Source organism: Mercurialis annua, linkage group LG5 (genome assembly GCF_937616625.2).
Source record: "Mercurialis annua linkage group LG5, ddMerAnnu1.2, whole genome shotgun sequence".
In the NCBI taxonomy this organism is placed as follows: Eukaryota; Viridiplantae; Streptophyta; class Magnoliopsida; order Malpighiales; family Euphorbiaceae; genus Mercurialis; species Mercurialis annua.
The window spans coordinates 5,504,666-5,531,116 of NC_065574.1; the positions used below are offsets into that span (position 1 = coordinate 5,504,666).

Genomic DNA, 26,451 nt, shown 5'->3' on the forward strand with positions numbered 1-26,451 from the left:
TTTTGATTTATTTAATTGAATTTTGAAGTGTTTAATTAGGGTTCAAAATATTTAATTGTATTTTAATTGTTTTAATAAATATTTTAACCTATAAGTATTTTTTGAATTATTGATATTTAAACGAAGAAGAGAGTGAAAAATAGTTAAGAAAATTTATAAATATAAATTTCGTAAGTATTTTAAATATCAAGGATGTTTTTAAAAAATTTCCTTATATGCCACATCATTACTTGACTGAAGAAACTGACGACGGTGTAATTTGAGTTGTTTTGGATAATTACAGGGCGCGAAGTGAGCCAGCTTCGATTTTGGGAACTTATTTATTTTTTTTGTCCGATTTTAAAAATTAAAATGAGCCTTTTGCCATGTTTTTATTAGTATTACAAATTTAAAAAGTTTGAGTTTCTGAATAATTAAATAGGTGCAATTAATATTATAAAGTAATTTATTGAGACATGCCCTGTTGAGAAGACACCCTGACCTCAATCTAATATGTGTGGTGAGGCCAACTAAGCTCCTGTCCTGCACATCAATCGCTCTTTAATTGTCGGCAAAATATATTTGCAACTAAAATTTGTAAAGAGACCCAATTTGCAGCTCAAATTTGTGCCTATTTTGGCATTACTGCTGATTTGGTGTGCGCAAATTATACATTATTGATGGCTGCTTAGCATATGAATCACCTCCGAGTCGGCACACGGGAGTGTACTTTTACGGCATGTCGACACTCCCATTCTTAATATTTTTCTTTTCTATTTCGTACTTTTGTACTACTATATTGAATTTCATTTTTCAGATTTAGAATAACATTAACTAACTTTTATATTAAACTATCAAAAAAAGTTTTCAAATTATACAATTTAATTACCTTAAAAATGGAAAAAAAAATTCTTTATATAAGTTTTTGATGAATTCTCTCTAATCAAATGAAACAAATAACTACGAGTTCATCGATTATAAATACAAAAATCGACATTATCTTTTTTTTTTAATCAAAGGTTTCGATTATATTAACATTCAGCTTCATAATTCAATAGAATTTTCTCACTTCTTTTTAATGATAATGCATAAAATTCCACATAGTTTTCCCCTTTTTTGATGAAAAATTTCCACTTAGTTTGATGTGCATATAAATAAAAATTAATATTGCTTAAGAACAGCATGTGCAGATACACTAAATGTGTGATTGCACAAAATGAATCTAGACAGACATTGTTACATAAAAACTAAAAATAAAACAATTATATTTTATTATTAGTAGATATTGCGTCTAAGATCAACTCTCATTATTTACGAATTACCACCTTGTTCAAAACGTGCTAAAATTGCCTCATGGAGTGCGTTACAAGCAAGTGTGTATATAATAAGGTTCTTAAGACCTAAGTTTCCATATCTACTTCATATCATATTGAAATTGAAGAAACAAAATGCCAATTTCAACCTCTACCATCACTTCAATTTCACCCAAAAATCAACTAAATATTTTTGCAGGAAGCCGGGAAGAAGATGAAGTGGAAGATCAGAAGCTGAGTCATGAATTTAAACAATTTCTTGGTTCTCTTCCAAAAGAAAAAGGTTGGAGAACTCCTTATATTTATCAATTTCAAAACTTTTGGTGCCAACCGAAAGAAATTCAATCAATTATCTCATTCCAAACCCATTTTCAAGCAAGAAATAGTGATGTTATTGTAGCTACAATACCAAAATCAGGCACCACATGGCTTAAAGCCCTAACTTTCGCTATCTTGAACCGCAAGAAACTCCCGTTATCATCAAAATCGCATCCTTTGCTCAACTCAAACCCTCATGATCTTGTCCCTTTCTTCGAATACAAGCTTTACGCAAATCTCCAAGTTCCCGACCTATCAAAACTTCCAAACCCTAGATTATTCGCCACCCACGTTCCGTTTCTTGCGTTACAAGAAACCATCAAGAAATCCAATTGTAAGATCGTTTACATCTGTAGAAACCCTTTTGACACTTTCATCTCTTCTTGGTTTTACAGCAACAAACTAAAATCAGAAACTAAACCTAATTTGCCTTTAGATGAATGTTTCGACAAATATTGCAAAGGAATCGTTGGATTCGGTCCGTTTTGGGAACACATGTTAGGGTATTGGAATGAGAGCAAAGAAAATCCTGATAAAGTGCTGTTCTTAAAATATGAAGATTTGAAAGAAAACAGTTTATTTCAGTTGAAGAAGTTGGCCAAATTCCTAAATTGTCCTTTTTCAATTGAAGAAGAAAAAAGTGGTGCTATTGAAGAGGTGGACAAATTTTGTAGCTTTGAGAAATTAAAAGAGTTGGAAATTAATAAATCTGGAAGATCTATTTTGAATTGTGAGAATAGACATTTATTTAGAAAAGGTGAGGTTGGTGATTGGGTTAATTATTTGTCCCCTTCAATGGTGGAGAGGTTGACTAATATTATAGAGGACAAGTTAGGTGGGTCTGGTCTTCAGTTTAAGGTCTTTTCCTAGACATGTTTAATCACTACTTCTAGATGTGTAATTTTATCATATTAATGAAGCATTTCAGTTTGATGTTTGAGAATGTTTTTATGTATATTTCCTTTTATTGAATAATAGACTCACTTGGAGATTATTGTAAAATATGTCAAGTTTGAACTTATACTATGTTTGTTTGAGAATATATTTCTTTTTATTGGATAATAGAATCACTTGGAGATAATTGTAAAATATGTCAAGTTTGACCAACGGGATTGGTTCAAGTGGTAAGCGGGTTTGGTATCGCTTAAATAAGATTTCGGTTTCGAATCTTGTGAATGCAGAAAATCCCTGCTGGCAGACTCACCAACTATGCCAGGTGCGCGACGCGGGTCGAATCCGAATTAGTCAGAGTAAAGTCCTGAAAACCGGATGGCCAACCAAAAAATATATGTCAAGTTTGAACTTATACTATATTTATGAGAGTTTTTAGTATTCTTTTTATTTCAAATTAAAAATTCGTTTATATTGATTATTTTACAAGAAGCAACAGACGAATCAAAGCTTCGTAATTTCCTTCGCCGGGAGCAGGCGAAGCGTGTCATTCGTAATGAAATAATTCTTAATTTTAGGATGGCGATTTTTTTTAAATAATTAAATATAATAATAAATTTCACTTTGGCTAAACCCATCTAGAGGCCCTTGTACTATATCATATTTGTTTAAAAAGGTTTTGTACTATTTTTTTTATTTGTTAAGTCCCTCTACTTACGTAATTTTTGATTTTCAGGTCCTTTTTTAGTTTTCTTCAATCCCTCTACTTACAATTTTTTTGTTCCTCCAATCTTTCAAAAGGACCTGAAAATCGAAATTTAGTCAAGTACAGAGACTTGAAAATTAAAAAAATAGTACAAGAGCTTTCAAACAAAAATGATATAGTTCAAGGGTCTCTAGATGAGTTTAGTCTATCACTTTCATTAATAATATAGTTTTATGAGTAAGAAAACTATTTGATTCCAAAAATAACTCCCGACTTCGTCTGAAAGATTTAAATTAAAAGTTCTCATATTTACAAAAATATATCAAGATTCTCGACATTAGCGGGTAATTCATTTGGAGGGTACTCAAAGTATTATTATTTTGTAATTTGACAACTAAATATTAATTTATTTCATTTTAGTAGTATAAAATCTATTTTTATTTCAACAAAAACAATTCTGACAAAAATGCATGTGATAATAAATATTATTATTTTTAACTTGAAAACTTATTATATGCATAATTTTATCTAAAAATTCTCAGTAAAATAAAATTATACATAAATGAAAGTTTTTAAGAAAAAATAAGCAATTTGATTGATACGATGCAAAAATAAGCAAAATATGGTATTCCATATGCATTTTAATCCAAACAATTCTCGTTGAAATGAAATTAATTTAATAATTAGAATAGGACAAATTAAAACTTGATCATGGCAAATTGGCAATAATTTGAATACTTTGAGAAGCTGAGAATCCATTACCCAACATTAGCCTGTTCATTTTCTTGATTGTAAAATTGAGTTAATTAAACAAAAAACGGTCTTTACCTAAAATATTCTCATTAATACGTTTGATATTTTCCTTTTTGAATAATATAATTTCCATCTTTCTTTTTTGATTTTTAGGTTTTCTACTTTTGATTTTTAGGTTTCTATTATGTTCTATTATACGATTAAAATCACAGCCACTTTTAACCCTAATTTCATATCTCAATTCTCCTCTCTTCCGTTCAATCATCACCAAATCGTAAAGGCCTTCAATTCCCAGGTCGTCGCCGCCAACCTCAAGCTGCCGCTGCCGCTGTTGCTGTCGCAAGTCCTCCGCCATCGTAAATCGTTTGGTTGTTGTTTGTTTTTTAAATTTGGAGTTGTTTGGATGAATCTGAGTGGTGTGGCTGGAGAAAAAAGAAAAAATGAAAGAAAGTGAAAAAATTACAGATCTTGTTAAAATGGTTTCAGATTTAGAAATAAGAAGAGGGAGGAGACTAGCCATAGCCGCCCTGTTTTTGCTTCCGCTCCCTTCAAACCGTCGAAACGTCGCCGTTCTTCCCGCCACCTTCATCCACCGTCAACAGCAGTTTTTGATTTTTATTGTTGCACAACCTGCACTCTAAGTGTTTGAGGAAATGCTTATGAGAATTGTAATGTTTTTGGGTGTTTGGGTAACCAATGGCTAACATTAGGTAAACCGTTGGATAACTTGTAGAGAAGATGAGGCTGATGTCATTAAGTGAATTAGCCAAGGAGATCCGCTTGGAGAAGGGGACAGCGGCGCCGCGACAATGTAAAATGTTTATGGATTTGCTTATTTTTTTGTTGTTTGAGTTATGAGAATTGTAATTTTTTTGGGTGTTGGATAACCAATGATTAACATTAGGTAAACTGTTGGGTAACTTGTAATAAAGGTTATTTTGAATATATTATTAATAAAATTGTTAGTTAACTGTTGTTAAATTTTATTTTTGTTGCTAATTTAACCAATGGTGTACTAAAGGTACACCAATGACCTTTGTTTTTAAAACACCGTTGGTTAACAAATGGTTAACTAATGATTAATCAATAATTTTAGATTTAAAAAAAGACGATTTAGATTTTATTTGACGGTTGCTCTTGCGGTGATGAATGCGGAGGGGTTTGTAATAGAATTTTCAACTAGTTTAATAGTAATGGAGGTTTAAATTTGTAATATTTTTTTTTTTGGTTAACCAATGGTGTTAGTATACCGCTGGGTAACCAAAATCGTATTTCTGAGATTAAAAAAAATATTTTTGAGAATAAGAAAAGTTATTTTTGAAAAAAAAAAGTACAAATTGTATTTCTCAAAAAAAGAAATTGAGGTAGTATTCTTGAGAATATTTTATCTTTTTTAGGTATATATCTAAAGAAGCCTTGTAAAATTATGCATCCAAAAATACCTTATATGTTGGGCTTTTTTTGTTTATGGCCAATTTTTTTAAAAAGAGGAAATTAGAAGGAGCACTTAATTTTGAAAAATAATTCTAAAATTACGTGTTCCATTATATTTTTTGATCATAAACTTTATGAAAGTTATTATACGTATTGGACCTTATTTCTTTTGACCCAGCACGTGATAGCCCAAAATCATTTACCTCCATCACTTTTTTAGTTTCTTTCTTTAGTCTTCTTATTCAGAGTTACTCCTCCACAAACTTTTGTTCTTCTAAACTAAAGACAAATCAAAATCATAAAACTAAACCAGCCTAAGTTTTTGAAATTGAATTGTAAAATCAATTAGATTGTGTTTTTGTCTCTCATTTAAACCATAATTGTTGCTGCAATTTTACCCAGGTCATAAATATTGCACTTCTTTAAATGATAAGGTAACTTAGGTAAGTGATGCAACTTAACGATCTCAGCTTCTTTTACCACTCCGGCGCCGGCGCTCGTCGCGTGGTCGGCGTTGTAACGGTGGTGAAGGAGTGGTACAGTGATGACGATAATGAGGTGATCGTCGATGTTATGGCGGTTGGCGAAATGAGAACGCCGCGGGATTTGAAGGAAATGAAAAGTAATGAGAAGTTGAGTGGTTTTGTTTTGTTTTGTTTAGGCAGCCTAGATTGCCGGTTATGGCGATTTCAGAGGAGATTTGGGGGAGGATTTGTGAGATCGGAGGTGGTTATGAAGGTGATGGAAAAGGTGACGGTGGCGGCGGCGGTGACGGCAGAGATGATTAGATCGATGTTTCTTGTAAATTTGTTAAGAGCTTCGTCTTGGCTTTATGAATTGTTCAATCTGTCAGTTTGTTTTACAGTGTTGTTCAACAAAAGTTCATAAATATTGTGATTCTTCAAATTATAAGATAAGTGATGCATTCTTTGAGCATATTTGTATTCAGGTCTGTTAGAATTTGAGCATCTTTGTTTCATGGTTTCGAATTTTTGACTTATAAAAATGGAAGAAATCAAGAAAACTCATAAAACTATTCTTTTTCCCATCCATCTTTTTTGTTCTATATATTAAAAATATACAAAAAATATACTAATTATTATGTTTGATTTAAAATTTGATAATTAGTTTTTTCAAATTTAATTTATTGTATACTTTTTGTCTATCTTCTATACTTATTGTATATACTTTGTTAGTAATTATGTCATGTTGGGTTTTGAATTTGATAGAATCTGTTTAAAATAATGTATATTTGTTATATACTTTTTGTCTTTTCTCTATATTCCTTTTGTAATATCAAAAACATTTATAGAAAATAATAAGTATATTTTATGTATAATTTATGTGTATTTTGTGTATATTTTATAAAAATGTTAAAATAATTATAAAGTATTTTGGTATATTATATGTATATTTTTTGTATATAAATTGGTCTTGTTGTATTTAACTCAGACATACATTTTATATAATTTTAATAAATAATTTGTATACTTTTGATACATAAAAGCATAATTTATATAAGACGGCTCTTAAAGTAAGTAATACTCATTCCGTCCTATAAAAGTAGGCCGTCTTTCTATTTTGAACGTCTCAAATTATATGTACCTTTTATTTTTGGTTAACAATTTAAAAGTTAAAAGTCTTCTTTACCCCCAATAAATATACTTAGTTATTGTCAAATAAATTAATTGTTTCATGATCCAACATAAAATAAATATCATTTTTAATACCAATGCAAAATAAACTAATAAAATAAATAATCATTAATATATTATTTATATATCTAAAAAACTATAAAAGGATAAAATTGAAAAAATAAATAAAATAATAAATTTTAACTAATGCAACTGTAATTTTTTTAATTATCGTGTTTGTCCAAATGTTCTACTATCATTTTAGAACGGAGGGAGTAATTTTTTATTGAAGGTACTTACTATATTTTTATTGTATACTATATGTAGTAAGAAATTTCATCGGAGTGGTTAGATTTAGGAAGTGGGTTAGACCTATTCCGGACAACGGATGTGTATATTTTGTGTATGTTTTATAAAAAATAATAAATATACTCTATGTATATTTTGTGTATATTTTATAATTTTAAAATAATTAGTTCTAATACATTTTTGAATAAATTTGGTATTTTTTTTAAATAATAAATACATTTGGTGTATATTTATAAAAAATAATAGTATATTTTGTGTATTTTTATTATATACTTTGTGTATATTTTATAGAAAATAATATGTATACTTTGTGTATTTTTTATATATACTTTATGAAAAATAATAATTATATTTTGTGTATTTTTATTATATATTTTGTGTATACTTTATAAAAAAAATAAGTATACTCTATGTATATTTTGTGTCCCTTTTGCATTTTTTAAATTAACCTACACATGTCTAAACCTGTTCATGGATTGGGCTCGGGACTGGTTCATCAGACTTTCAATTTTTCTATACAAGCACAAGCCCGACTCAGATTTTATGTTTCCTATCCAAATCCGACCGTAACACTATAATTTTACGTATTCAGACCGAATTTGAACAGACTTATATGAAAAATTTATAAAAATGAAAATCAAGCCCACCCATAAAATAGCGAACTTTTTTCTAGTTCGGACTTAGGACGAAAATTATTGCCCAAGCCCAAGCCTAAAGACGGGCCTGAGTGGGTATCCAAGCCCATGAATCATGTCTACTAAATAAATTAGTAAAATTAAACAAATATTTTAATGAATAAAAATGCCAGATTTCAAAATGGAAAAAATATTATACTATTGGCTTTGGTTGTAGCAAAGCAATTTTCTAGCCAGCCTGGCCTGGTCTTCTTTGAAGAAAAAATTCGATTTCGAAAACTAGAATAAAGAAACCCTAATTTCAGAAATCAAACATTTCTCCGTCGAGTGTTAACAATGGGAGATTTCAATCTGGCTCTAGTAATTGTTGCTATAGTAGTATGCATTATAGTTTTCTTATTTAATGTTTACCTTCTCGTCAATTATCAACATCCCGACGACAAAAACCAAGCCTATTTCCCCAAATTCGTCGTCGTTTTAGGCCTCTCCGTCGCTCTCATTTCCATTCTCATGTTACCGGCCGACGTCGCCAACCGGCAAGCCTGTCGCCACGCTGTATACAATGGCGCCTGTGATCTCACTCTCCCTATGAAGGATCTATGGATCGCTGTATACATTATCGACGCGGTGCTCGTGTTCTTCGTCATTCCCTTCGCTATGTTTTTCTACGAAGGAGACCAGGACAAGTAGGTCATTTTTATTTAATTTACATTTTTTTCTTGATTTTTATATTTGTTTTGTTTTGGTTGCAGGAGTGTTGGAAAAAGGATAAAAAGCGCGTTAATGTGGGTGGTAACAACGGCTATTGTATGTGGTCTTGTGCTTGGCATATTATATGGTTCGTTTTACGCAATTTTTCTTTGTTTATTTCATTCTGCCCAATCTTCATGTAATTTGGTAGAGTTGTAGCTAGGGAAGTCGTTTATGTTTGGAATAACTTGGGCATTTTGGAAGAAGTGAATTATGTTACAGCACTAGAGGATATGAGATTTTACGAGAGTTGATTTGAATTGAGTTTGTATTTCTGCATTACTGAATAGTGCCTTTTTTTATTTAGGAAAAAGACTGTTACTACACCACTACTGCTGCCTTAAACTGTTTTATTGTATCTTAGGATATGAAAGTTTCATTGTTTCTTAAAATATGATTATCTTAAATCCTATCATATTATATTTCATCGAAATTTGTTCATTGTACTTTTCTTGTTGGACTACAGATTAATGTATCATTGAGTTATGATGTTCATTGATGCTGTCTCAGGTCTTGTTGGAAAAGTAGATTTTACCGTCAGGCATCTCTCTTCAACAACAAGTAACTTCCCAAATAATTGGGAACTCTCTAGTAGCCAACCGTGTATCGGAAACGGTGCACACCAGGTTATTATATATAAGGAACATGGTTTCACTGTTCTATTTCGTATTTTTTATCTGCATTTTGCAGTGCAGATCCTTTTTAAATTTTTGAGTGATATTTTGAAGTCGTCTTTTTTTACCATTCTTCGTTGTCATTTATAAGTTTCGTATTTCTTACAGTGCTCTGCTTACCTTGCAAATGCTTCCTCAGAGAAAACATGGACCATGCGTACCACATTTCCAGAATATGTCGTCGCTCTGGCTACAATTGTTGGATCTGTACTATTTTCGGTACAACATACATTCAATGCTTTATCTTTTGTGAATTTGTAGATGTCCATAGTTTCAGAATTGACTTTCAGCATGAGTGACTTTGTTCTTGTGATTTCATCATTGAAGGCCTATGGTTAAAAGCTGTAGCTGTGCATCTGTGTATGCAGAGTGAAATTTTTATTTAAATATGTGTAGAAATGTGGTAAATTTGTTATTCCACCCATGTTGCTTGCTATAGGTTTCTTACTATGCTTTTCATATGCGTTAGATATTTGGAGGTGTTGGTATTGCTTGCTTACCATTGGGACTTATATTTGCGTTCATCCGTCGTCCGAAAGCTGTTATTACTCGCTCACAGTATATTAAGGTAATGTTTTATTACAATTTTAGTTTATCTATATTAATACAAACCCATAGGTTAGGGATGCACATCTATTATCCTATTGACAATTGTTAATCTTCTCTAGGAAGCAACTGAGCTTGGTAAAAAAGCAAGAGAGTTAAAGAAAGCAGCTGATGCACTCCATCAGGAAGAAAGAAGTGGTTCTAAGGGAAGAAAATGGCGTAAAAACGTGAAGTCAGTAGAGAAGGTAATATGGAACTCCAAACTATGCAATTATTTTTCTTTTAGTGGTTTGACTCTTGACTGCATGAGATACTCATATCTTGAGAATCCAGACTTCTGTCTGTGTGGCTGTTTTATCTGTTCCATGCTGACAAAGGAAGAAAGTTAGCGTTGCTTCAGTAAATTAAAAGTTTCTATTTAATTGCTAAATGAATGTTAAACTTATTTTCATTATGTTCAAAAACTTTTATGAAACTCAAGTACATTTTGCCAACCTCAAATACATTATGCTCGAAACTTGTAGATGTTTTTCAATTTTCTTATCTGTAAACATGTTGAAGTGCTGAAGATTATGTAATTGTTTATTCATCTGCTTTAATCCCTAGTTGTTGCCTTGAAACTTACTATGAATGCTTAAACTTGCAGGAGTTACTTCAGCTGGAAGAAGACGTAAACCTCTTAGAAGAGATGTATCCTCAAGGAGAAAAGGTAAAGATTCCAAACACAGAATTAACATGTTGCTGGAGTCTATAGTTGACTTGATTCTTGTCATTACATTGATGTTTTTGGTGATTGTTTTCAGGCTGAGACAAGTTGGGCTTTGACTGTTCTTGGGTACTTGGCTAAGCTAGTATTAGGGATTTTAGGGTAAGTGCTAGCACTCCAATATCTTAATTTTATTTTTTCTAAAAACTTCGTTTGAATATAATTAAATAATTTATTTAATTATTGTAAATGTACTAACAAAATTTACTCTCTCAATCCCAAATTGATTGGCAGTTTAAGCTAAACACAAGTCAATCATACTGTTTGGTTTATCTGCTTAAGTAATTGGTTCCAAAGGTCGCACTGTTTATACATGGGTGGGTCTTGAGTGTCATACACTAGAGTCTAGAGAGTAATTTGCTTAAGTAAAGATAGCGGATAATATTGTATTATGGATAGATGTATTTATGGCTGTCAGTGAAAGAATCCCCTGGCAGTCAATCCACGTGGTAATCAGAGAAAGAAAAAATAGTCTTCGTCGAATTGAAAAATTGGACAATTAGTCGACATGACCAATCCATGTGTGGTTAGAGCCTGGGGGTTCAAGAATTAGCGACAAAGATGCTAGCTTTTTTTATTATTGAGAATTCATATGGTCTTTTTTGAAATTGATGAAATGTGGATGCTTTATCCTCTTTGTTTGATTGGTTGATTTTTTCGTCCACAAAAAACTGAACTTTTGGCAGTTGAGCTGCATGTAGGTTTATCTTGTTTTATTCAATTGAAAGCTATTATGTTACTAACAATTTTTTTGCCGAGTCTTGGTGGAATTGGTCTTATATTGAAACTTTTCTTATGTTTGCTGATCTGATATTGGTTATTTAGCCTTATTAATTTTCTTATACATATGTCCAACTATCATGTGGATTAGTTATTTTATACTGAAAGCCACTTGTTTCCTTGTTTATTAGGTTAATTGTTTCAGTGGCTTGGGTTGCTCATATCATCATATATTTATTGATCAGTCCGCCTCTTTCTCCTTTTCTGAATGAGGTTTTCATCAAGTTGGATGATGTTTGGGGTAATTCTGATGCTTTTTTGCTTTATTTTAGCCTCTCTTTTTTATCCTACCTGTTTGTTGGTTGTTCTTATTTATTGATGTACATTCTGCAACTTTGCTAGGTCTGCTGGGTACAGTGGCATTTGCATTTTTCTGCTTTTATCTTCTTCTCGCTGTGATAGCTGGGGCAATGATGTTGGGCCTGAGATTAGTTTTCATCACAATCCATCCCATGAAGTAAGAAATATTTCAGAGGGTGCTTTGTGTCGATAATTGTAGCATGTTGTCATCATTTGGAAGTAGATCCTTGTTTTTGAAGGCCATGTATCCAAATTTTTCAAAAGTTATTAATCTATCCTAATTTGACCAGCTAGGATAGAAATCTATCCAATTTGACAAAATTGATTTAATGACAATATTTCAGAGGGTGCTTTGTGTTAATAAAATAGCCTTTTTACAATTTTTGAAAAGTTTGAATAGGTTCTCTAAAAGTAAAAAAGGTTTGGCTTTTTGACACAATTATAGACCTTCTTTAATGGTTGAATGATCTAGTGGACTTGTCTTACAGGTGGGGAGGCACTCTGATGAACTCCTTTCTTTTCAATGTTGGACTTATTCTTCTATGCTCCATTAGGTTTGGATTTCTATCTTTATAAAAGCATGCTTGTCTCCTATATTCTAATATTTCAAGAGTTGCTTCTTGAATGTGATTTGTAGAAACTAATCAACACATGATTGCGACATTTTATTAGCTGCAATTTACTTTTAAAAGCTCAGATGCTCAAACTTGTGTTGGCTATTGTGAATATCAGATGGAACCATGCCCAGTTTGTTAGATGTAAAGAGTCTAATGACTACCAACTGAACTTTTGATCTCTTTATTTAGTAATTTTTCCTTTGTCTTTATAATCAAGGAGAAAGAGGCTGCACTTGGCCAAAAGTCCAGGGTGGATCTATGGATCCATAAGGAAATCTTTGAACCTGGAGCTTAGTTTTTCTGAATGTATTTGGCCAATTAGCTTTTACCTTATGTTTGGTTCAATTGTATTCTAAAATCCATCTCATTTGCAAATGAATTATTTTATATATTTGTTATAAACATGATTAATTCGGTAAAACTTAAAAAATAAAGTTCTAAATGATTATGTAAGTGAATTAAACACAACTGTATTTGTTTATATATAAATGAATCCATAAAATTTTGTATAATCTACCTTAATGCATTGCCTGGACACCAGCTTTTATATTTTTGCGTTGTGTTTTTTTCCTTTCTTTCTTGGGGAGGGGGGGATGGTGCTTTTTATGGCATTATCCGATTTGGAATGCGTATTTTATTTCAATTTGGTTTTTGAAATTGCAGTGTGATTCAGTTTTGCTCAACGGCATTTGGCTACTATGCGCAAGCAACTGCTGCACAGGAAATATTTGGACACACATTGCAGTCTCTCCGAGGAATTAAATACCTGTACAAGTAAGTTGCAGCGTAAACATTTGAAATGATTTATTTATTTGTTGGGGAATATTGAATTCACTGATCTGGAATATTGTGTTGTTTGATAACAGGTATAATGTTTTTCAATATGCATTCGTTATTCTGGCAGTTGTGACGTTGCTGTTATATGCATCCTTTGTAAGTGTCAATAGTGTGATAATGATTATTTTGGTGCTATGGTTAGTATGAGAGGCTAAATATTGGTGTTGACTTGGTAACTTTTAGGGATGGAGAAGAAAAAAGGCGAGTGGCAGATTCCAGCTTTCCTCCTAAGATGTTTCGAGTAAAAGTTGGAAATTTCAGCTGCATCATCATCTCTTTGGGGATTGGATGTGTATGGTCTAGTTTTGCTCATATTATTGTTTTAGAGATGGTGTTCATAAATTGGGTGGCCACGGCGCATGTGACATGGTGTTCTGTATGTATTACTGTTTGTTGAGTTAATGTTAATCAGTGGCTTCGGCTTGTACAACTCCTGTCCGGCATGTATAACTTCTGTTGATGTAATATAAGCATTGAAAACAAAGAGATGTTAGAGTTTATTGCTCTTTATTTCATTGATTTAATGTAAGAGTATATTGAAATTTGTATGACTGTTTCTTTTTTTTGTGGGGAGTTTCTTTCTGCGTGTTGTGCATTCATGGTAATCAGTTGGCAAATGCTGAAGCAAAAGCAAAATTGCAGGAAAACCAAAATATAAAAGGTGTATGAGATATATATGCAGAAGCAATGGCATAACTGGATGTGTATGGTCTAGTTTTACTAATCCAACATCATCTCGTCCGCTAAAAAAATGATGCACGTCTCTTGAGCAAGTATAGTTTTTTCAGCACGCCATCTCGTCAATGATAAATTGTTATCACTATATTATAAATTATTTTTAAAAAATGCCAAACAGTTTATTAAATTAAAACTAAACACACATTTAATTAATAGCAAACTGAAAACAGAAACTACATAATAATTGAAACACACTAATAGCTAACAACTATTCAAGTAACATAGTAGACAGTACTAGAAAACAGCTTTTAACGACGGGTATATCCGTCGGCAATGACCCAAATTCCGTTTATCGACTCCTAGCTAGCCAGGAATTTTGAATGATAAACCAGATCCACTTAATTTTTCTTGCATTAGATTTTCCAAATGCAGCTTCAATGAAGGGCTTAAATAATGAGCTGACTCACCCACATTACCTGTCCTAAAGTAATTTTTATTAGGGTAAACAGACAAATATTTTCCATTTTTGTTCACTTCAAGATCCTTCAAATTACTCAAACTACACAATTTAGCTATTTCTTGAACAACTCCATTTTTTACTTCCTCTTCTGAAAAACCAAACCCTAAAAACTCAGCAATTCTCTTCAATTGCAAATCAATGTCTTCCTTCAAGTCTTCATACTTCAAAAACAACACCTTCTTCGGATTCTCCAAACTCGCCTTCCAAAACCCTAAAACATGTTCCCAAAACGGTCCGAACCAAAACGTGCCCTTGAAGTAAATCTCAAAATACTCCTCCATGGAACACTGAACATTCCCTAATCGACATGCATGGTGCCAAAACGACACGGCGGAGTCGAACGGGTTCCGGCAGATATAAACGACGGAGCAGTTGGATTTCTTGATGGACTCTGATAAACCCGAGTAAGGCAAATGCGTACCGAAAAGCCGAGGAGACGGAACGGTGGTTAGGTCAGGAATTTGGTTCTGAGCAAAGACGTCGAACTCGAAGAACGGGACGAGAGCGTGAGGGTTCTCGGTGAGGAGAGGGGTGGTCGACGGTGTGTAATGAGAGCGGTTGACGACGGAGAAGATGAGAGACTTGAGCCAGGTGGATCCGGATTTGGGATTGGAGGCGATTATGATGTCTTGATCTTGAGCTTGGAAGTTTCTTTGGAAGGAGATGACTGGCTGAATGGAGATCACTGGGCACCAAAAGTTTTGGTATAGACAGAGATCAACGGCTGGTAATCCTTTTGTTCTTGGAAGAGAAGGGAGTAATTGTTTGATTTCTTGATGAAGATCGTGGTTAGCTATTAATGGGGCAAATGGAGAAGAGGTTGGGCTGGCTGTTTCTGGGTTTTCCATTGTAGATGCTACGAGGACTGAGTGGTATTGCATGCCCCAATTTATAATGTCACTGAAGACGGGTGCATGTGGCATTTCAAAAACTAAAGATTCTGGTCATGTATTTACTGTTTTCAAAGTACTAGTTTTTTTGGCCACGTGCTACGCACGTTAACGATATCTATATGACCCGTTATTTAATATTATAATTGTATATTTTTTAATAATATATTATTATTATTTAAATTTTATTAAACTTGTATTTTAATTTGTTTTGTTTAATTATTTTATAAAATTTTAATTTCTTTTATTGGAAATGTTAAAAAGTTAGAGTTAAGCAATAGATTTAATTTTTGATATTGTTGTTATTAAAAGATGATAATATGATTGAAATAAATTTATATTATTTTTCATTGTATATAACTAATAAATATAATAAATATCAAAGTGTTAACACAAATATTATAATATAATTATTTAATGTTAATGAAACTCGCCATATTCTTTTATATATATAGTGATATTTACGTGCTATTCCTATTAAAATTAGGAATTTATCACATAATGATAGTTGTTGCACAATTTCTTTTAGGATTAGGAATTTAATATATAATGGTAGTTACTGCGATAATTATTTTAATATGTTTTCTTTATGGATTAGGAATGCCATCTTTCTATTTGTTAAACACAAATATTTTTATATGTCAAAATATGTAAAGGGTATTTTTGTCCGTGAATGGAAGTGTTCGCCCCGCGAATACACTTTTATATTTGTTATAGATAAATATTACTACCAATGGGAGTTGGTCCAAGTGGTAAGCGGCTTGGTATTGTTTAAGTAAGATTTCGGATTCGAGTCCTTGTGAATGCAGAAAATTCCCACTGGAAGACTCACCCACCATGCCAGGTGCGCGACACGGGTCGGATCCGGATTAGTCAAGGTGAAATCTTGGAAACCGGATGAGTTTACAAAAAAAAAAGTATAAATATTACTCTCTCTCTCTCCCAAATTAATAGGCATTATTTTAAATTTTTTTGTCTTAAATTATAGGTGATAATTTATTACTTTAATGCTTAAATGACATATATATCCTTATTAATTCTAATATATACTCCTTCCGTCCCGTTTAAGAAGGGACAAATAAATTTTGCACAAAGATTAATAAAATAAGACAATATTTTATTTTATCATATCTACTATTATTAATTAATATAGTTTTTTCTAATAATAGAATAAATATATTGTAAATTAAGTTGCATTTAATGCATATTAAAATAACTAAAAGGATAAAAATGGAAGTTCAATATAAATTGACACAGAAAACACGATATGACCTTTTAGATGGGACAAATAAAAATAGGATATGTCCCTTCTTAAACGGAACGAAGGAAGTATATTATATTACAAAAAAAGCAACACCCACTAAAAAATAAAGTTAATACTGCATTAAATAAGAAAAAATTTGGTATGTTTTTATAAAATTACTTGTTTTGTATCGATTTATTAAATTTGTGTTTGTCCTAAATTGCCTATCAATTTAAAAAAATTATTGCATACATGCTGTTACGCCATGTCTTTCGTGCAGCAAACCAATAATGCATTAGCCATGTGGAAAAGTTGATAATAAAAAAATTAAGTAATAATTAAAAAAATTCTTATTGCAAATGCTCATTGACTTGTTGTAAATATGATATGGCACAACAAATATATGGGATAAAACACTCATTAATTTGAGACGGAAGGAGTATTAAAAGTTACTATTATAAAAAAACCTCATATTTTGCATTTTTAATTTCAATACAATTTATCAAATGTCTTACTCTATTTTATAATTTTTTCAAATTTTTTATCCTCAGTGTCATGAGTTATTTTCTATAAAAATAATAATATCGTTTTAACCGTTTAAAATGAACAAAACGACATTGTGTTAAACATTTATAAATATCACAAAATAAAAAAAATTGGACTTTTTATGATAAAATACAAAAAGTTAGGATATGTGGTTGATTATGTTTAAAACTTCTAATAGAAACATAAAAGGTGGGAATATTTTTTATGGCAATAACCTATTATTAATCATTAAAAATTCAAAAATCGTATATAAAAAGTATAATAATTTTTTTAAAATTAAATATAAAAAAAACAATATAAATTCCTAAATGAGATGAACATAGTGCAAAATGAGTTTCAGAAAGAGTACAGCTGTCACAACTCAGAAGTAGAATGCTTTTGAAGGTGAGATGTCAATATCTATGGACATTGAAGCTCAGTGAAAGTGAATAAAGTTTTTTAAATCTGAAAGCATCTAAAATAGAATACCTTTGCGAGATTCTCATTCTTATGGCAAAATGAAAACAATATGCCAGCACCGCATCATTAACAAACATTAAACGGCACAACATACTTAATTGAAAAAATCGCAAAAATAACTACTAATAAATAAAGAGTTAAGTGTCTAAAAATAAACTAAGAAGGTCGTAGTGCTTTTTTTTTCAAAAATTTAAAGTTTTTTATAACATTTAAAAACATTGAGAGTCTAAATGATAAGAAACCTAAAAGAGTTTATTTGCTTATTTTGAATAATTTGAAGGATTGTTTTTAGTATCTTTAATAAAAAAATTTACAATCATTAATAAGAATAAAACATAATAAAAAAAATTAATATTTTCTATAATTTTTGTTTAGAATGAAGTAGGACTTCTAATTAATTAATTAAGATGGATACATATTTAGATTTTTGTATTATCATATTATTTTGAATAGGTCCTTCTATTTTTGTTTATCAAGATAAGTTCCTACACTTTTACTTGTATAGATACTAGGTCTCTTTTTTTTTTTTGCAAAAATTAAGTGGATTATACTCAATGCGATGTTAGTTCAATTCGAATAAATTTCTTATTCGATTTTCGTTAATATTTATGAAATAGTTTTCCACTCTTTTATTTTTGTTGAAAGAAAGTCTTTCAATCGAATTTTATCAATCTGACTACTGTTTACTCTATTATAACGGAAAGACCTAATAAATACAAAATTCAAAATTGCAAGGACTCAATGAATACAAATTATGATACAAGGACCCAATTCAAGATGTGTTATATAATGCACGAACCAATATATATGTTTGCCGATAATTAATTAGAACATAAAAGAAATTAGATAGTTTGTTACAATACTCACAAGTCAGTATAAGTTTTTTTTAGTAAAAAATAAATTACCTATAAAATTCAAGTTATTAATCATATGAAAACAAAATTTAAGCTTTCTTTCTTTTGCTTGTTTTCCTTTTTCAGGTGAAGGAATATTTTTCACATATTTAGATACTAATCGAGCTATTAACATATCGATCATTTTCTTTAAATGAATTGCAAATTCGATTCAAGAATCTCGATTATTCCCTTTCAATTGTAATTGAAAAAAATTGACAACTAAAAGAATGCAAAACTAAATTTACTGTAGGTCTAGCCATTCCCACAAATTAATGATCATCAAATGATGATTACAAGTAATTTCTTTCACTATTTCTATTTCACTTTTTTACACTCCCTTAAAATGTTACAATCGATTTTCACCAATTAACCAGCAGTAATTAATTAAGGCTTTTCCTTAGGTTGCAATCAAGCATATATGACCCATCATAACTCGAGCCGTAACTAGCTAGCTAGCCACTAGAGATCGAACCAACATGGAGTGGTCCACTGCCTTGTGGTTAATTTGCTCATCAACCCAAATTCATTTCAGATCGAAACACCAAATCGAATACATTTCTCATTCATAATAATAATTAACTATCGATCAAATCCTGACAAAAAAAATGCTCAATTCTGGTCCATTATTCCCATCAGGATTCATCATGTAATATGTTTCTGAATCTTTTGATCCAACAACACGTTCAAAATGCGCTCTCATGTACGTTAATTCGCCGTCCGGCTGGTCCGCTCCGTCGTCCGGTATAACCCCGGCTCCCATGGAGATTACATGCAAGATTTGCATTACTACCAAATCTTCATCCGTTGGCTCTCTTTTAACCCCATAACCTGATTTTCTCCCATTACAATACATCGTCCAAATCGGTTCGTCCACGATCTTGGTCTTTTCGTGCGGCTTTTTTTCGCATTCCAGTGCAATTCTGACTAGCCCCATTCCCATATCTTGTAATAATTTTCCGGTTGGTATTGTTAATTCTAGCAATAAAATTGGAAGAGAGCTAGGGTTTTCTTGTATCGCAAGATTAACCCTAGATTTACGGTGACCGAATAGGGTTCCGGTCATTCTAGTCCCACCGTGAATATGCCCATCGTGAAGTCGGCTTCCATGGAGCGATACGGGGATCTTGCAAGTCGGTGTTATGATCGGAAATGACCGGAAAACTGCTCGGAAACGGCGAAATAGTTTTGCCGACTTTGATGGACCTTTTCGATGAGACGGCTGTTGGAGAGAGATCGTTGGGCGTGGAGGTGAGATTGGTGATCTCGGAGAGGATGAAGAAATCGAAGGAGAGGGCGGAGTTGGATTGTTTTCCGGCGACGGACGCGGTGGTAATGCTATTGGAGGAGTTTTTTTGTGTGCCATGGAATATAATTATCAAAGACAAGAAGATTATAGCTAGGATTAAGCTTTGAATTTGCATATAGAAGAAGTTTTTTATGGGTGGGTTTTAAAGGTGGCGTTGTATGCAAGAAATAAAATTGTTAATTTGTGAATACAGATTTTGAAAAATTCATAAGATGTGGAATGCACGTTGAGGGAAATGAGTTTTTGTAAAATAATTATAAAATTAATTTGAATTGTTTATAATGAGGAAATAAAAGAAAGAAAATTTCTAATGCTTAATTAGTACTGACTTATGGTTAAGAATTAGTTTAATTAAGCCAAATATAGAAAGAAAGAAACTGAGCTGTAATTAAGTTCCATGTAGCTCTAATTTCTTGCCTCTAAACCACTAAATTAGTTAGGTCAAAATAAGTATAATTAATGAATTTTTTTGGGTGCTGAAGACTAGAGTGTTATATTATGCTTCATACAGTTATAATTAAACTTAATGTTATTATTTGCCAGCCAATAAAGTTTTACTTATATTTTATAAGAAAAATTTACTTGGAAGGAAAAGCTTAAATATACGGTTATATACATTATAAACCACATGATTTTTGTTTTATTTTTCTTAACTGATAGTAGGTTATATAGAGATTGTTATTGAATAATCCTGTTTTTTAGTTTGTTTGTTTATCTTAAACCTTGATATATAGTTAAGTACATTACAAAACTAATTGTCTGTTTATCAGTTTAAACCATAAGTATGAATTTACAAATTAAAAACAAGATGATTTTGTCAGAAAAACCTCCAAACATTTATTTCAAGTTAAAAAAAACAAAATAAAATATATATAAGAAACAGTTAATTTAATTAGTTTGAGATTTTAATAATAGTGAGATTTGGAATTTGAATCTCTATATTCTAACCAACATGACGGACTCATAATTTTTTAATAAAACAGTTAAAACAAGTAAATAAGATTGGTAAAATATAAAATTTAAAGTGGGTGTGGGTGTACAATAAATTTTAACGTGAAAAAGCTACACTATTCAGTTATATATTAATATTTAAAAAAAAAATTCAAAATTATAATATGAATAATCGCCCACCGTTTACTCTTTGTAAATCCGCCCTTGCTGACCAATAAATTAAGAATTTACAATGAAATTATTAAAATGAGGAAGAGGATAAGTAATCCATATCATTGAAATGGCCCGACATAAAAGCATTCATAAAATATAGCTCAGAATTTGATTAAAATATGAAATATTTAATGTTATAAAGGGGTAAAAGCAAAATTATATTGTATTTATTAAATTATTTTAAACAATATGTTAAAGAATACAATTAAATCAAATACTTAGACTAAGTTTGATTTGAATGTTTCTTTTGAATCCTGATTCATACAAATGTTTTTAGTTTCATAATTGGGTAGGTATCATCACGACATTGGAAAGAAATTAATTTAATCCTGCAAGTCAAATAGAGTATACATTGTGGACTGCATGTCCCATAACCTACCGACTGTTCCTTCTTGAGCAAAGGATTGTTCTCATCCCTAAATTTATAATTAAAACTAACTCATATTTAATTAGTTTAATTAATTAAAAACAATACTCTATACTTTTAAATTAATTATTATACAAAATGAACAAGTTGAAAAACCGAGTTGATTCAATTTTATGCTTAATTTAACCTAAAAATTAAAAATATTATCCTGATTGAAATAAAAATAAAAAGTATTGTCCTTAGTCGATTAAAATTATTATATGTGAGTTACTTTATTTTAATGCACAAATATAAAAACTGCAATGAACTTTTGTTCATTTATTTTCTTTTTTATTTCTCCCTTATTTTTGCTTTCTATTTTCTCAGCTTTGGATCTCAATCACCATTCACCAGGATCAATATACACTATTGTTGAACTGATTTGACGGTATTTCAGAAGTAATTATCTTATAGCTAATTATTTAAAATTATTTTAATCAAATTATTCTATTTGTTCAGTTGAATTTGATTCCAACATATTAATAAATAGCATAAAATATATGATATTGAAGTCAAAAAAACATATCATGTCAACTCCTTAAATAGTTTTTATGTTACAAATTGACATGAATGAAACACAACTCAGTCAATAATCACAAAGTTAAATATCACATTTTATAGCCGATGTGTCAAGAAACAAACTGATCAGAAATGAGCGATATGGGGTCTTACAAGCCGGAGATATACGTAATACGAATACTTTATTCAATCAACGCATTCCGTTTTCAAAACATTTCGGACACAAAACTATATTTTTATATAGAAAACCATAAAATACCACCGTTTCATCTCCGTGTCCAATGTCCACATTTCCGTGCTACCTAGAATCACATTATTTGATATAGTTCAGTTAAATTTGATCCCAATATATTAATAAATACCATAAAATATATGCTATTGGAGTCAAACCACATAATATGTCAACTCTTCAAATAATTTTCTGTTTCCAAACATTGACTTGAATCACAAATTATTCCTAAACCACATAGTTCATATATCACATCTTATAGCTGATGTGTATTACAGGAAATTAAAATTTTCAAGTGTTATTTTAAGAAACAAAAAAAATAACAAAATATATATATATGCTTAATGTACTTCTTTCAAAACTGAGCTGAGTTAATGCAGCGAGTTCTGCAACCTAGCATACTTACAAACAGTCCAAATGATTAACAAAAAGATATAAATAAGATGCAAATTAAGGAATTCCTCAAGTTTTCTTGCTTCAAACAGTACATTTGTCATAAAATCTTAACATGACTCGCTCTTCAAACCAGCACCATGCCATGCACTTTTTACATATGCAAGATTTCTCAAGATGAAGTCATGTTCAAAACTGTCTCGATTCCGGATAACCGACACAAAGGATTGGAACTTCAGCATCTCTCGGGAAATTTGAATATGGAGAAAGATCGTGGATTTCTAGATCATTCAAGGTAGAGTGTTTGGGGATTTCTTGATTGGAAGTTGCTGATGCAGAGACGGGAAAATCGTATATTTTCTGCTCCATCTTATTGAACATGAGGTTCGCAATGGCTCTGTCGATTGTGTTGGTCTCCGATTCCACAGATTTATTTTCTGCAGGCCTGAAATATAAAGATTATATTTTGATCATTATTTCAACTAATAATGCAACAATAACTACGGAGAACACGAACGACACATAAAGACAACTTAGCACGACCCCCCAAACCATAACTGAACCGATATGCTTGTATGCATCTGTCAACCAGAATAAAGTAATTCGAGCCTCCATATTTGCATAACTAATTAACTGGAAGCTACGGACGAATCCTATTTGATGCACCAACCAGACAAAATTACAAAAGTAATGATGAAGATGGACAACTGGACAAGGTGCCCCAACAAAACCAAATCTTTTTTCATGGTTACCGGTTTGGATAGCGAATATTCAACCACACTTGACACGTAAGATATGTAATTATAAAAAGGATATGGTAGTAATACTGCAATCAAGAAATCATAGCCTTGACAAAATAATTAAACAATTAAACTGAGCATATATTATATATATATAATTACCTAATTTCGTCATCTTGGCCTTTCCATGAAGAAGTTCCCATAGGAAGATTATCAATTTGGTTCTTCATTACCACCTGATGCCTTGAGTTATTGGCTAGACGATATAGGGCATCACGGAAGCAAATCCGGGTATTGTCACTCAACTGATGAGAATGAAATGCAAAAATATTAACATTTATAATTTGCTTCACAATAATAACCTAAAGCATTTAAGTCTGCGTAATTTATATACCTGTGTCATTGCCATTTCCATATCTTGTAATACAGATTCTTCAAGAGATGATCCCTCATCCATGCACACATCCATACCATCATTCTCAGGAAGAGCCAGGATTTTGACAGGGGGTGTCTATAATAGAAACAAAACACTCCGACTATTAGAAATATATTCAACTCTAGCAGCAGTTAAAGACACTTATGTTGCTAAAATCGGAGAAAATATATTCTTTAAGCCCTATTGAGCCCCAAATTGGATGTTACACAAAGAGCAATCATTTATATGAACCTAACTATAACCTCTATTTAAGAATTTTAATCAAGTAGGTAAACTTTTTATTCATGCCATTTTACTGCAGAAGCTAAGAATCCGCGAGTTAATTAATTAAGCCCCTATTTCATGAACGACGGAAGTACAGAGAAGGGTCCTAACTCCTAAATTCTCAGAGCTCGTCTTGAAAATAAGGGGGAAAATAGAACTTAGAATAAGGTTTTGTTATTGAAAATCCTTATGGAAATACACAATGGCCCTCAAATTCAACAATTTATGGATAAACAACAAATAAATATGGTCAAAGCATGACCAATATGCAGGTAAAAAAATCTCACCATTTCCAAGTGGCAATGGTTTTGCTGTGAGCTGCATGGAACAGACTGCGGAGAAGAAGCTCTGCCTCTCTCTACTGATGAAGAAAATGAATGTGTGTTGAGATACCTAGAGCTTCTTATAGCACGTACCCGTGAATCACTCGAAATACTTTGAGTATCTAAAGTTTCTGTGATATCATCCCCATGTTCCATATCGGTTTGCAATTCTGCCTTAAAGCAAAATGACTCATGAGCATTTCCATTACCGGGCGAGTCTTCAATAAGTGAATTCCTGAAATAAACCACAGCCATAAACGAAAATCAGAACAATGAACAAACTGTGATCTAAATGAACAATCTAAAAACAGTTTTAATAGTAGGGAAATATTAGGCATCCCATGGATATTGAAAGGCGCTATTTTGTCTATCTGTAGCATTAAAGCTACAAAACATTGTCATATGACAAAAAGTAATGAATGTCGTCATCACAATAGCGAACGTGTTCTAAAAACAACGCAATCTCAGTGATGGATTAATAATACCAAGCACAAAAACATGAAGACGCGCTCAATTTCCATGGGACGTCCGAGCATAGTGCTAACTAATTAAATATGACAAGCTAAGCACTTCTGATGCTACATGATTTCCTACAGGCATTAAATCAACTATCTGCAGAGATTATGCTTGTACACGAATAGGTCATCCATCTGTTCAAATCGCGGGTGGCCATTGAGCTGGTAAGCCAGCTGATCCGTGTGGTGGAGTGAATCTTCCGACAATCCTCCAAAGAAACTCGAACTAAATTGTTGTTTATAATAGCTAGGACTCTCTGTCTCGTCGTCGTTGGAGACAGTTGTACAATCGAAATTCAGTTCTTCCTGAAATGAATTTGCATCAACATGAAACCCTTCGTTCGGAAAGTTGAAATTTTCAGGATCACTTGTTCTCCAATTCTGCCAACTTTCCGGTGACGGAAACCTCTCAGCTACTTCATCACTGCCCCTAACATACCACTCCATGATAGCTACCTGAAATTTAAAAACACAAAAATAAATTACAATATTGAAACATAACATATCTTTATTTCAAAATTCAAACACCAAAAGAATCAAAAAGTAATTTTTATCTCATAAATCCAACAACTTTCAATTCACTTCATTTTTACGTTCCTCAATTATTGGCTTATTTCTATTTTTATTTTTTCAATTAAACATTCAAATTCAATAACTAAATCTTAACAAAAAAATTAACAACAATTTCATAACAATTTCTTTTCTTTTCTCTACTAATTCATTTCGCATCAATCAAACAGACAGAAGAACATAACTAATAAACTAGTTCATCAAAACAAATAAAATTAGCCCATTAATTAAACACTCAATTAGAACAGCACAGATCTGATCAAACTCCAAAAATCAACAAAAAAGGATAAAAAGAACTCAATAAATAGCTAAAAAAATTACCTGAAGAGAACCCAGATGCTTAAACAACAGAAGAGTCAGACCCAGATGATAAAAACTTGAGAAAAACTGTAGAAGATGAGTTCAATGGGTACTGTAAGAACAGAGGCGGCTGTGGTTTTTCTTAGTATTGTGGTATGAATTATCTAATTAAATTATTTGTGTCAGTTAACTTTATACATGTCCATGTTTATTAATTTGTAAAGTCGTGGCTGTTATTTCACGCTGAGATTTGTGGAGGATATCACGCCATCTAAAAACGCGCGCTTGTTGATCCACGTGGCAGTTGGGACCCACTGTTTTCGGATTTGGTTTATTGAGCCTCAAGTCGGACGAGAAATTAATCCTTATCTACGAGGCCATTTCGGTCAATTGATTGCGGACGTGGAAACTAGATATTGGCTGTTGTTTTAGGAGCTAGAAAGAGATCTTCTGGGCCAACATGTGGCAATTTGAGGCTGTAATGATCTGCCACGTGGCTTTTGAAAGAGATTCATGCATAAAATTAAAGTTATTTTCACTTATTATCTCGAATATTTATTTTAAATTATCAAAATTATATTATATTAATACAAATTAAAATACATATCTTTTTTATTATTGCTAATATTTTGTTTGTTTTGTGTTTTTTATTTTTTGAACATGTACTTCCAAGAAGGGGTCTCCTAAGCATTTCTTAATCTTCATCGTCAATTGGTATAACGCTTCTACTATCAGTTCTGTATTTTACAAAACCAAGGTAATACTTATATTACTTTAACCGCTACTCACAGTAAGTTTTTTCTTTTTTAAAT

The 26,451-nt window shown here is 31.6% G+C and overlaps 5 protein-coding genes across 5 annotated transcripts; 2 read left to right on the forward strand and 3 right to left on the reverse strand.

Annotated features, from left to right (window-relative positions):
• Positions 1-1,386: 1,386 nt before the first annotated feature.
• LOC126680867 (cytosolic sulfotransferase 15-like) lies at positions 1,387-2,553 on the forward strand. The gene has a single exon (XM_050376125.1). The coding sequence runs from the start codon at positions 1,428-1,430 to the stop codon at positions 2,478-2,480; it is 1,053 nt and encodes a 350-aa protein (XP_050232082.1). The 5' UTR covers positions 1,387-1,427; the 3' UTR covers positions 2,481-2,553.
• A 5,614-nt stretch (positions 2,554-8,167) lies between these two features.
• LOC126680864 (LIMR family protein At5g01460) lies at positions 8,168-13,790 on the forward strand. Its single transcript, XM_050376121.2, has 14 exons — positions 8,168-8,658; positions 8,725-8,810; positions 9,233-9,348; positions 9,505-9,615; positions 9,866-9,964; positions 10,065-10,187; positions 10,589-10,651; positions 10,746-10,810; positions 11,620-11,729; positions 11,831-11,945; positions 12,277-12,342; positions 13,069-13,179; positions 13,272-13,338; positions 13,426-13,790. Exons 1-14 carry the CDS (start codon positions 8,309-8,311, stop codon positions 13,471-13,473), a joined length of 1,530 nt encoding a protein of 509 aa, XP_050232078.1. The 5' UTR covers positions 8,168-8,308; the 3' UTR covers positions 13,474-13,790.
• A 317-nt stretch (positions 13,791-14,107) lies between these two features.
• On the reverse strand, positions 14,108-15,338 carry LOC126680869 (cytosolic sulfotransferase 15-like). Its single transcript, XM_050376127.2, has one exon. The coding sequence runs from the start codon at positions 15,319-15,321 to the stop codon at positions 14,284-14,286; it is 1,038 nt and encodes a 345-aa protein (XP_050232084.2). The 5' UTR covers positions 15,322-15,338; the 3' UTR covers positions 14,108-14,283.
• A 3,361-nt stretch (positions 15,339-18,699) lies between these two features.
• On the reverse strand, positions 18,700-20,044 carry LOC126680871 (protein MIZU-KUSSEI 1). The gene has a single exon (XM_050376129.2). It carries the CDS (start codon positions 19,835-19,837, stop codon positions 19,061-19,063), a length of 777 nt encoding a protein of 258 aa, XP_050232086.1. The 5' UTR covers positions 19,838-20,044; the 3' UTR covers positions 18,700-19,060.
• Positions 20,045-22,548: 2,504 nt separating this feature from the next.
• Positions 22,549-25,811, reverse strand: LOC126680866 (protein LNK3). Its single transcript, XM_050376124.2, has 6 exons — positions 25,661-25,811; positions 24,888-25,225; positions 24,219-24,489; positions 23,626-23,742; positions 23,394-23,536; positions 22,549-22,936 (listed from the first exon to the last, which is right to left on the reverse strand). Exons 2-6 carry the CDS (start codon positions 25,214-25,216, stop codon positions 22,681-22,683), a joined length of 1,116 nt encoding a protein of 371 aa, XP_050232081.1. The 5' UTR covers positions 25,217-25,225; positions 25,661-25,811; the 3' UTR covers positions 22,549-22,680.
• Positions 25,812-26,451: the final 640 nt, after the last annotated feature.